The sequence below is a fragment of the Dama dama genome, chromosome 9 (genome assembly GCF_033118175.1).
Source record: "Dama dama isolate Ldn47 chromosome 9, ASM3311817v1, whole genome shotgun sequence".
Classification (NCBI taxonomy): domain Eukaryota; kingdom Metazoa; phylum Chordata; class Mammalia; order Artiodactyla; family Cervidae; genus Dama; species Dama dama.
Genome location: NC_083689.1, coordinates 82,313,864 through 82,326,925, shown reverse-complemented (window position 1 = coordinate 82,326,925; position 13,062 = coordinate 82,313,864). Strand labels below are relative to the sequence as shown.

General features: G+C 36.6%; 1 protein-coding gene across 5 annotated transcripts in view; it reads right to left on the bottom strand.

Moving 5' to 3' along the window:
• The window catches only part of MSH3 (mutS homolog 3), a 173,911-nt gene that overhangs the window by 36,019 nt on the left and 124,830 nt on the right, over window positions 1-13,062 (bottom strand). For all 5 annotated transcript variants that reach the window (XM_061151922.1, XM_061151923.1, XM_061151925.1 and 2 more), the window contains exon 20: window positions 76-233. In XM_061151922.1, the coding sequence (XP_061007905.1) occupies window positions 76-233 (158 nt within the window). The remainder of the gene's footprint in view (window positions 1-75; window positions 234-13,062) is intronic.

Here is a 13,062-nt window from a genome sequence, read left to right as displayed (position 1 = left end):
CATAAGAAAATTCATGTGACAATGTGATCTTGATTTATTATCGGAAATATATTCAAATAGAATTTGTGTTTTTACCTTGTGAAAATTCCATCCACAATTCCAATTGTTGCTTCCTCTGCAGGTACATAGGAGCCAATCTGAGCCATGACAGTAATCAATGCAACCTGTTTTATGTACGAGCTTTTTCCACCCATGTTTGGTCCAGTAATTATCATTACTCTCTCCGAGTCCCCCTAGAAAATTAAAAAGCAATTTCACTTATTGTACCAGAGGGACTGCTATATAATATCTATAATTTATTCCATAAATGGGAATGTATTAGGCAAAGATTATGCTGTGGTATTTAAATGTCACCCATTAAGCATTACAAAGGGAAAGAAGCTCACTGTCTTCAATGTGAACTGTGATATTATAGAACAGTGAATTCTCAGCAGCACTCAAGGTTGTTTTGGAGTATAAAAAAGGAAATAACAAGCATCAACCTAGATGAGATAACTCCTATGGTTTTCTCTTTAAATAATCATTAATCTGCTTATGAATGTCTTTTATATTACTTACATTTAAAATCTATCAATTTCCATATGTCCATCTTAAAAATTACAGGTATTATATATCTAACAGCAGAAGGCCTAATCTGAATTGGTAGCACATGATATTTTCAGTTATAGATTTTAATATTGATAATAAAGAGATTGATAATACCAAATTCTAGGTATCAATTTTATCAGCATTTAACTACTCACTGGCATTTCACCAGAGTAAGTGAAAAAGGCAGACAAGCTGCAATACTTGCTGTGATTTAATTTCTAGAACTTACCTGCATTAAACAATTCTAGTACTTGCCAAGTATATCCTAAGAGGAACCATCCAACTGCAGTCCTCTACAGAGGAGTCAGCCTTAGGCATCCACTTGCTTCACTATGTGAACACAATGCCCTTGGTAATCCCTGCCTGGTCAAGAGTAACCAATCCATAACTGACCAACAGCCTAAGAGATGACATAAACATCTTCTGAAACTAGGCTCATCAAATCATCTTTTGGGAGTTGAAATTGAGAACCATGGAGTGCGTGCGTGCATGCTCAGTCACTTCAGTCGTGTCTGACTCTTTGAGCCCCCATGGACTATATATAACCCACAAGGCTCCTCTGTTCAGAGGATTTTCCAGGCAAGAATACTGGAGTGGGTTGCCATGCACTCCTCCGGGGATCTTCCTGACCCACGGATGGAACCCTTGTCTCCTGTGGTTCCTGCATTGCAGGCAGATTCTTTACCACTGAGCCACTGGAGAAGCCCCAAGAACCATGGAGAGGATCAATCAATTGATAACCAGAGGAGAGGTTGATAAGAAAGGCAGAACGAAGCTACAAGGCACTGGGGACCGTAAATGAGAAGTTATGAGGAACCAAAAGGTATGACAGGGGTAAAAAGAATAATTAGCAATGAAAGGAGAGAAAAAAATAGAGAAGAGACAAGAGGAGTCGAGATGCCTCATGCAAATAATGGGGGTATCAGCATTATAAAGCATTATAAGGCCTTACAATTGAGGAGATAAAAAGTAAACTTATTCCATCTCTAAGTTGAAAAGGTGAAAGTGTTAGTCACTCAGTCGTGTCTGACTCTTTGCAACCCCATGGACTGTAGTCCCCCAGGCTCCTCTGTCCATGGAATTCTCCAGGCAAGAATACTGGACTGGGTTGCCAACCCTTTCTCCAGGGACTCTACCCAACCCAGGGATTGAACCCACAAGTCTCCCACATTGCAGGCAGATTCTTTACCCTCTGAGCCACCAGGGAAGCCCTAAATGATAAAACTTATGATCAAAAATTTTAAAATTTTTCTACAGATGTTAAAAAATAATAAGCCTATTATAAACAAACATTTGGCATATGAAATGCTTTGAAAATTCAGATTAAATGAGCAGGGTTCTTTTTAAAAATTGATAAAAATAATATAATAAATAGAACATAATCCAGTATATATTAAAGATTTTAAATCTGTAATTAAAAGTCCTTCAACAAGAAAACCCAAACCAAAGTTTGAGATAACTTTCCCACTAGGGACAGGGAAGCCTGGTGTGCTGCACTCCATGGGGTTGGAAAGAGTTGGACACGACTGAATGATTGAAGAAAAAATAGTGCCAATCTTACAAAAACTATTCTAGAGAACAGAACAAGAGGGATCTCTTCCCAAATCATTTCTGAAAGTCACCATGATCTTGACACCAAAACCTGACAAGAGCATTACAAGAAAGAAAACTTACAGGTCAACTTCATCCACAAATACATATACAAGACTCCTCAATAAAATATTAATAAGACAATCCAAAGATACATAAACCATTTAGGATTTTTGAGGAAAATAAGGTTGGTATAATATTCAAAAGCCAATTAATGTAATTCACCACATTAACAAAATAAAGAAATCAAATATCCATTCATTTTTAAAAATGCAGGAAAAGGAAACAAAAGGTATAAGGATTAGAAAGAGAATAATGAAATTGTCATCATTCCTATATGTCATTACTATGTTACCAGTGATCTATGAAAATTATTAGAATCTACAAATGAAATGAGTAAGCACTTTAGGTACAAGTTCAGTATTCAAATGCCAACATTATTTCTACATTTTATCAACAAGTAATTGGAAGTTTTTTAAATGATCTAATTTACCACAGTATCAAAAGAAATCAAATATCTAGGAATAAACCTAATACAATGAACAAGATTTCTACAGAGAAAACTACAAAATATTATTGAAAGAAATTGAAAAAGGTAAACAGTAAAAACAAGGTTTCTTTTAAAACAAATTTATAAAAGCTTTTGAAGGCTTGATGCTTTTGAACTGTGGTGTTGGAGAAGACACTTGAGAGTCCCTTGGACTGTGAGGAGATCAAACCAGTCAATTCTAAAGGAAATCAGCCCTGAATATTCACTGGAAGGACTGATGCTAAAGCTGAAGCTCCAACACTCTGGCCACCTGATGCAAAGAGCCAACTCACTGGAAAAGACTGCTTCTGGGAAAGACTGAAGGCAAAAGGAGAAGAGGATGGCAGAGGATAAGACGGGTTAGACAGCATCACCGACTCAATGAACATGAACTTGAGCCAACTCCAGGAGATAGTGGAGGACAGCGGAGTGTGGCATGCTGCAGTCCATGGGGTCACAGAGAGATGGACATGACTTAGCGACTGAACAACAACAATAACATTGATCAAAAGATGTCATTAAGAGAATAAAAAATTACAGAATATATGATATATGGACTATATATTTCCCAAAGACTTGAATGCAGTGTACATAACAAACTCCCACAAACCAAAAGAAAGACAAACTTCAAGAAAAATGGTAGAGAAAAAAAAATTTAAATGACAGCAGAAAAAAACACAAATGACCATTAAGAGGACAGTCTACTTTAAATCATTAAGAAAACACAAACCAAATCAGGGAGACAGCATTACTTCACTAAATGGCTACAGTTAAAACCAAAAACTGTCAGTATTAAGCTTTGGCAAAGATGTAGGACAACTAGAATTTTTATATACTGTTATTAGGGGAGTAAATTGTATACTATTTTGGAAAACTGCTTGGGAGAGTCTACTAAAGCTGAAAGTAGACATACCTGAACAATTCTGCTCCTAGTTACATGTCCAACAGAAATGTACATGATGTACTTTTTCTTTTAAAAAAACATGTAAAAGAATGTTCACAGCAATACTTTCATAACAGTACTAAAGTGGAAGTATCTCAAATGTTTATCAAGAGAACAGAAAAGTTATATATTTATACAATGAAATTCTCTATGACAATATAAATAAGCAATATGCAAAAAAAAAAGGATGAATCACATAAAACCAATGTTGAATCAAAGAAGCCAGACACAAAGAATATATATTGTATGTTTCTATTATATAAAGCTCAAAAATGAGAACAAAAATAACCAAATTATTATTCTTTGGTAAAAGAAATTAGGAGAGTGGTTACCCTTTAGAGGGGAAGGAGTTACTGGGAGGCCCTCCCTTACTCTACAAGTGGAGATTTTAGAATGTGTTCATTCCCAAGCTATTGTTCTATTTCTTGATCTGGTTTTGGATACTTGAATGGGTACACTTTGTGAAAATTCATTAAGCTGTACACTTGTGATTTGTACCTAATTCTGTATGTTATGTTTCAATAAAGGTTATCTTCAAAAGGAAATGAATACATTCTCACAAATTAACCTACCATGCGATACAATGTAGAAGTTAATTCTGAAATTGATAGAGTTAAGTCAATTCAACTTTGAAGAAGCACAGCTGGGAGAAGAGACTTTGTAAAGCTACAGTAATTAACAGTGCAGTCCTGCTTTCCAAACAGGTAAACAGAGAAGTAATGGACACAAACATACAGCCTGGACATAAAGTCTGGACACAAACCTATACTGGCACGTGGTATATGTGAGAGTTAGGATTACAAATAAGTAAAACAGATGCCATGTTCAATAAACAATGGTGGGATAACTGGGTATCCATATATTAAGAGTCAGGCTTGAATCTCACACAGCCTGTAAATCAATCTAGATGGGTGAAAGAAAAAAAATGAAAAGCAAACAATCTTTTAGAAGAAAACATGGAAGAACAACTTAGTGACATGAAGGTGGGGAATAATTTATTGACAAGATAGTATAAGCAACATAAAAATATAAACCATACAGGAAAAGACTAATATGTTTGATTAAATTTTTAAAACCTCTGTTATTGAAAGAAGTCACCAAACACAAAATGAAAAGGCATATAACAAAGAAGCAGTGCTCCTACTTATTAGAGCCATCAAAACAATGGAAAAATAGGCAAAGGACATAAATGCGTTATATATAGAAAAAAGAAACACAAAGGCCAAAAAGTATTTATCAGGCAAAGGAAAATGAAATCAGCAACATTTTTCAAGGGAACTACAAGCTATTCCTCACAGTCACATGAGAAAATAAAAAAAGAAATATCAGTGGTGAAAATTTCTGAAGGAATAATTTTTAAGAAATAACTTTTTACATTCATCATACTATCAAAAAGTTTAAAAGTTTGCTTACATAGCATGTTGGCAAGAATGTGGACAGCAATTTGGAAATGTTTACTGAAGCTAAAGAGCCCATTTACTGGTCTACATGACAAGCGATTCCCCTTATAGAAATCTAGGAAAATACACAAGCACTCAAAAGGACATTTATAAAGCTGTTCACTGTAAAACTGTTAGTATTCATAATAGACAAAAAAAAAAAGAAAAAGTCTAATTGTCTATCATTAGGAAAACGAATTCATCTACTTTGTATAATGGCTGAAACAATTATTTACAATGTAGACTATAATAAGAATCTTTCACTGGGGTATATATATGTACAGCTTAAGGATATACAAAAATAATTATATTATATTAAGATACATCTACATCAAATAAAAGAATAAAAACCATCCATAAAGATAATAAATAATACCAGGATAATAGTGAGGATAGGAGGTGAAGAGGGAGGAAAAGAGATGGCAGTTAATTACACATGGCCTTAGCTGTATGTGTAATCTTTTACTCACTTCAAAAAAAAACCTAAATTTTTACAAAATGTCAGTCTTTATGATATTTGAGTGAAGGGTAAATGAGTATCTATTATATTGTTTTCTGTACCTTTTCCTTTGTTTGAAATATCAGGTAGTTAAAAGTTATTTAAGTGAATTACCTTAAGATTTAATTATTTATTCATGGATAATCATGAACAATCAAGTAACTCTTTACAAACACACGAGTGTAACTTACAAAAAATTCATTTAAGTTTCAGATGACATTTTGTTATTTGGACTTGTTCGTGTATTACACAAAAAACAAGTACTACAGAAAAGCACATAATGGAAAGTGAAGGAATACAGCACAAAGGAGACAGCCCACAGAAGCGTTCCTCCCGCCATGCTAAGGTCCCCCGTGAAGGCACGGTTTATGGAGCTGCCTGAAGCGGAACTACCCAACTCGATGAGCACAAGAGGTGACCAATGGAAATGTGGGAGTTGAATTTTTGTTTAAATCAGTAATTTAGGGAAGGGAAGCTATGAGAAAAAGGGAAATGAACACCTTTTATCTTGTAGACACCTTACTCTTTCTAACATCTTAAAAAATAAGACTAATTATATTTATTCTTCAATTCTGTTTTTCCTTCCAAAGAGAATCAATAATTTGACCGAGTATCTTAAAAAATCTTAATTTAATAACCAAATACCTTAGTAAATAAGATCTACAGTGATACAGCAAAATAAACAGAAAACAGCATTTGTATTTAGAACACAGAATCGGTTTCTGGCTTTGAGTCAGTTCAGTTCAGTCGCTCAGTCGTGTCCGACTCTTTGCGACCTCATGGACTGCAGCTCGCCAGGCTTCCCTGTCCCAAAACCTGCTCAAACTCATGCCCATCGAGTTGGTGATGCCATCCAACCATCTTATCCTCTGTCGTCCCCTTCTCCTGCCTTTGATCTTTCCCAGCATCAGGGTCTTTTCAAATGAGTCAGTTTTTCGCATCAGGTAAACAAAGTATTGGACTTTCAGCTTCAGCATCAGTCCTTCCAATGACTATTCAGGACTGATTTCCTCTAGGATGGACTGGTTTGACTCCTCGAAGTCCAAGGGACTCTCAAGAGTCTTCTCCAACACCACAGTTCAAAAGCATCAATTCTTCAGTGCTCAGCTTTCCCCATCGTACAACTCTCACATCCATACATGACTACTGGAAAAACCACAGCTTTGACTAGACAGACTGTCGGCAAAGTGTGTGTCTCTGCTTTTTAATATGCTGCCTAGGTTTGTCAGTATGAAATGACTTTCATTAACAAGGTACAATCTCATCTTTTCATCTGTAAGAATGAATAATAGAAATCCTGGCCTTACTCAAATTTTGTGAAATTTAACTAAAAAAAAAAATAATGTGAAATTCCTTCAAAATTGTAAACACTGTAACAATTTTTGTAAATCACTGTTTCTTAGAACTAAGCCACATGAAGAAAAAAGTTGCAACACACTCTAGAGTATCTGAAACAGAAAAAATGAACGAATGTAAATGAAAGTTATTTTGCCTTAGACAATGTAAGAGTCAAATGTGAAACTTACTGGAAGAGTTTGATAAGTAAAACAAGCATGTGTGTGCATGGGGTCGCAAAGAGTCAGACATGACTGAGCAACTGAACAGAACTAAACTGAAATGATGGCACTTACACAGATAGAAATGTTACTTTCCTTTGGATTTAAATTGCATGTTAAGTTAGTGAAAAATGGATAAGCAAATCTGGTACTTCCTATTATTTTCAAGAGGAATGACATTTTTCTTCTACACTTAACTACAGAGAAACTGCTGTTGTTTAGAACGACATCTTCATGTACATGTTCCTTGAATACTTCATCTCTCCTTCAATACAGGGTAGCAAAGCTTTTAATTTTTTTATTTCAGAGCCAACGGATATACAGAAATCAATTCTTTGTACTTAGCTTCTCCAAGCCTTTCTTTCTTCACCTGTAACATGGGAAGAAAGGCCTGGAAAAGCTACGTACCTTGCCCAGTAACACAGAGCTACTACAGTAGCTAACATCCTGACAGATGTCTCAAAGGGAAGCTCCCCTCAGTGACAAGAAATCACAGTCACTGCTAAATAGGAGGAGTGCTCCCCTAGCTCTGGGCCAGCATCCTTGGATTCCTCACTGGATAAACTACAGTGATGATCATCAGTATCCATGAAGTCATGAGATGCAAAGAAGGGGAAAGAAAAGTTGTCTAATGTTAATTTTCAAGACTTGAATATCAGCTAATTTTCTGCAAAAACTGTCTTCTTCCTTGACAGGTACAGATATTGACATCCATCCTCTAAAAAGAATCATGGTAGAACTATTTATATAATAGTTACAGACTGATGAAAAGTTTGACAGTTTCAAAGTGTTTTATTCCCTGAAAACATCAATCAATGGCACATCATAGTAAGAGGACTTCCCTGGTGGTCCAGTGGTAAAGACTCCACCTGCCAATGCAGGGAAAATGGGTTCGATCTCTGGTCCAGGAAGATCTCACATGCTGTGGAGCAACTAAGCCTGTGTGCCACAACTATTGAGCCCGAGCCCAAGAGCCTGGTTACTCTGCAACAAGAGAAGGCATCACAATGAGAACACGCACTGCAGTAGAGAGAAGCCCCTACTTGCCACAACTAGAGAAAGCTCACGCACAGCAATGAAGCCCCATCACAACCAATAATTATAATAAATAATTTTTTTAAAATAGACTGTTACAGTAAAAGACTCCTTAGTGAAAGCTCCGTCCAGGCAAGCTCTCAGCCAAATTCTTGTACTTTTAACTCCAGGTACATTTCAAACAGAAAGGGGGAGAATGAGGCTGGAGAATATAGGCTGCATGCTAAGATACCAAGATAAAAGTCCAAATCTTTCTGACATCTATATGCCTTCTAATTTACATCCCACTGAGAGCTAGCAGTTACTCAGCCCAACCCCTGCACTTTGTGGATGACGAAATCAAGACCCAGTGAGGACGGTGGCCTATCTGAGATGACAGCACACTTAACAGCAAAGTAGGATTTGAATTTACCTCTCCCATCATGTTTAGACACTTTCCCACTACACCCATGTACCAAAAAGTATTATATGATGAGAATTTTTTTTTTTTAAGGAACAGAGAAAGTGCTAGAATAGAAATTATTTCTGGCCAGATGGGGAAGGCTTTAAGGAGGCAGTAGCATTTTGGGGGCCTTGAAAGCTGAGTAGTGCAATCAATGAAGATGAGTGAGAGACAGGAAAAGAAACAGGAACATTCTGTATCACAAAACAGTTTAAAAAGTGATTATCCTTGACACTCAAACTGTGAAGAGTTTTATGTTACTAATCTATAACAAAGGAGGCAAGAGTATACAAAGAAGATAGTCTCTTCAATAAGCGGTGCTGGGAAAACCGGATAGTTACATATAAAAGAATTAAATTAGAATATTCTCTAATACCACACACAAAAATGAACTCAAAATGGATGAAAGACCTAAATGTAAAACTGGATACTATAAAACTCTTAAAGGAGAATATAGGCAGAATATTTTCTGACATAAATCACAGCAAGATCTTTTCTGATCTACCTCCTAGAGTAACAAAAATAAAAACAAAAATAAACAAATGGGACCTAATGAAACTTAAAGGCTTTTGCACAGCAAAGGAAACCATCGACAAAACGAAAAGAAAACCCACAGAATGGGAGAAAATATTTGCAAAGTGACCAATAAGGGTTAATTTCCAAAGTATACAAGCAGTTCATACAATTCAATAACAAAAACCAAATAACACAAGTGAAAAATGGGCAGAAGACCTAAATAAACATTCTCCAAAGAAGATATACAGATAGCCAACAGGCACATGAAAAGATGGTCAAAAGTGTTAGAGAAATACAAATCAAAACTATGAGGTACCACCTCATACCAGTCAGAATGGCCACCATAAAAAAGTCTACAGAAAACAAATGCTGGAGAGGTTGTGAAGAAAAGGGAATCCTCCTACACTGTTGGTGGGAATGTGAACTGATACAGTCACTATGGAGAACAGTATGAAGGTTCCTTAAAAAACTAAAAATAGAACTACCATATGATCCAGCAATCCCAATCGTGGCCAAATATCTAGAGAAAATAATAATTCCAAAAGATACATGCACACCAATGTTCACTGCAGAACTATTTACGATAGCCAAGATGTGGAAGCAACCTAAATGTCCATCACTGGAGGAATGGATAAAGAAGATGTAGTATATATATATATATATATATATATATATATATATATATATATATATATACACACAATGAAATGTTACTCCACCATAAAAAAGAACAAAATAATGCCATTTGTAGCAATGTGAATGAACCCAGAGATTGTCATACTGAGTGACGTAAGTCAGACAAAGACAAATATCATATGATATCATTTTTATGCAGAATCTAAAGAAATAGTACAAATGAACCTATTTACGAAACAGAAGTTGAGTCACAGATGTAGAAAACAAACGCGTCGTTACAGTGGGGGGTGGTGAGGGCGGGATAAACTGGAAGATCAGGACTGATATATACACACTTATATATAGAATAGATAACCTATTAAGAACCTAATGCATAGCACAGGGAACTCTATTCAATACTATGAAATGACCTGTATGGGAATAGAATCTAAAAAAGCATAGATACATATGTATGTATAACTGATTCACTTTGCTGAAGAGCAGAAATTAGTACAACACTATAAATCAACTATACTCCAATAAAAAATTAATTAAAAAAAGAGTAAGAAAAAACATTGATTATTTTTTTTTTAAAGCAGTTATACAAAATGTCCTTCTTTAACTCACTGTTTCAGAATCAGGAAGAAAGGAGACAGAAGACAGAAGTGACAGAAAACAACATTCAAATGCCATTAATGTTTCCTTCAATCATTAACAATATATCTGATGATTATGTTATGTGAAAAACACATTTATAGTGATTCTTACTGAAAATAAACTAGAGATTGGCAGAAAAGACTTCGTACAACCAAAGCTGTAAGAAAGATCCATAAAGAGAATCTTCAAAAATGATACAAATGAGCTTATTACAAAACACAATAGACTCACAGACCCAGAAAACAAATTTATGGTTACCAAAGGGGAAGAGGTGGTGGGGATTAATAACGGTAGATAGTCAAACACACAGATATACATATATATCTATATACAGAGATAGATGTAAAAAAAAACTGTATCACTTTGCTGTACATGTGAAACATTGAAAATCAACTATACTTCAATAAAAAGAAATAGAAAGATCACAAAGAATCAGGTAGGAAAAGAAGAAAAGTCATCAGGTCAGAATCTAGGCCCCTAGGAAAGGCCACAGAAGAGAAAAGGGATCCTTCCTGGGGAGTGAGCAGGTCAAGCCACATACTCGGAGCCCCAACCCTGGAGTACAATACCAGGAAGACAAGTCCCGTGAGCTCCTTAGAAAGCCAATGGGACAAACAGGAAGGCCTAAAGAAACCTAGCAACATAAATAAACCCCAAGGTAACCACAAATCAAAATCTTACAATAAATAAACAAAAATTAGAGAGAAAGGAACACAAGCGTAACACTAAGTAGGAATCATCAAACCAAAGGTAGGTAAAATAATAAGAGAACAGATGAACTACAAAAACAATCAGAAAGCAATTAACAAAACAGCAATGACAATAAGCACATGTGCGTGTGTGCTCAGTCGCATCAATAGTGTCTGACTCTTTGTGACTCTATGGACTGTAGCCCGTCAGGCTCCTCTGTCCATGGGATTCTCGAGGCAAGAGTATCAGAGTGAGCTGTCATGCCCTCCTCCGGGGATCAGACTTGAGTCTTCTGTGTCTGCTGCGATGCAGGTGGATTCTTAACCCACTGAGCCACCTGGGAAGCCCCCTACCAATAATTGCTTTAAATGTCAACGAGCTAAATGCTCCAGTCAAAACACATAGTGTGGCTAATGAGATTTTTAAAGTAAGGATTCATCTATTTGCTGCCTACAGAAGACTTGCTTCAGAGATAAAGAGACACACATATTGAACGTGAGGGTGAGAAAGAGCTATTTCACACAAATGAAAACAAGAGAGTGGAGGTAGCAATATTTATATCAGACTAAATAGACTGAAACAAGGTCTATAGTAACAAAAGACAAAAAAAGGGTATTATACAATGACAAAGAAATAAAAAAAGAGAAATCAATACAAGAAGAAGCTATAACACTCATTAATATTTATGTACCTAATACAATACAGTGGTGTTGAAGAAGACGCTTGCAAGTCCCTTGGACTGCAGTCCATCCTAAAGGAAATCAACCCTGAATATTCACTGGAAGGACTGATGCTGAAGCTGAAGCTCCAATACTTTGGCTACTTGATGCGAAGAACTGACTCACTGGAAAAGACCCTGATGCTGGTAAAGACTGAAGACGGGAGGAGAAAGGGATGACAGAGGATGAGATGGCTGGATGGCATTACCTACTCAATGGACATGAGTTTGAGCAAGCTCCGGGAGATGGTGGAGGAAAGATAAGACTGTCCTCTGGGCTGTGGGTTTCCCTTGGGTTACACAGATACACAGGGTTCCAGCACTTCCTGGGAATCTTTCTGCTTTGCATTTGACTGACTCTCCTCCTTAGAAATTTAGAAGGCACCAACTATATCTTCCCCTTTCTCCTTCCCAATAACTTTATATTATTTATATTTAAAAAAAAAAACACAAACAAATACCCCCACTTTTGATTTCTATCAAAAATCTATCCACTACATGAACAACAAGGATCTACTCTATAGCACATGGAACTCTGCTCAATGTTACGTGGCAGCCTGGATGAGAGGGGAGTTTGGAAGAGAATGGATACATGTATATGTATGGCTGAATTCCTTTGCTGTGGCCACCTAAAACCATCACAGCACTGTTTGTTAATCAGCTACACCCCAATACAAAATAAATAGTTTTAAAAAATTCATCCATTACAAAGTCATTTGGCTTAAAATGCAAAAACTCCTGAGATTACAGTAGGTTATGGTGGAGTTTGCCAAGCAGTACTGAGAGAGGCTGGGGTCTGGGATCTGGGATACTTTGCTATAGTGCTTGCACCTGGACAAATATCTCTTTGAGTGTTATATTTTGTTAAATACAAAGAAACTATAAGGGACCATAAATAACTGCGTGCAAACACAAATTATGGACAATAACGTACAAAGAGACCAAAAATCCAACTGCCACTTCTGAAGGCCAGGAGCAAAACAAGGGTACTGCGCATGCCCCCTGCATACAACACCAACAAAGGGGTGGGCAAACCACCTAAGCTCCCCCTCTGGCCTGACCCTGGACACACCCCTACACTCACCCCATATAAGGGAACCAGCTCAGCTCCCTTGAGCAAGCAAGGGAAACTTGCTTTTTATCACTCTCCACTGCTGCTGCAGGGGCTCCAATAAAGCCATGCCTGGCCTCTTAACAATTTCTATTGATTAAGGAGCCCAAGAACCCTGGTCGGTAGCAGTATGT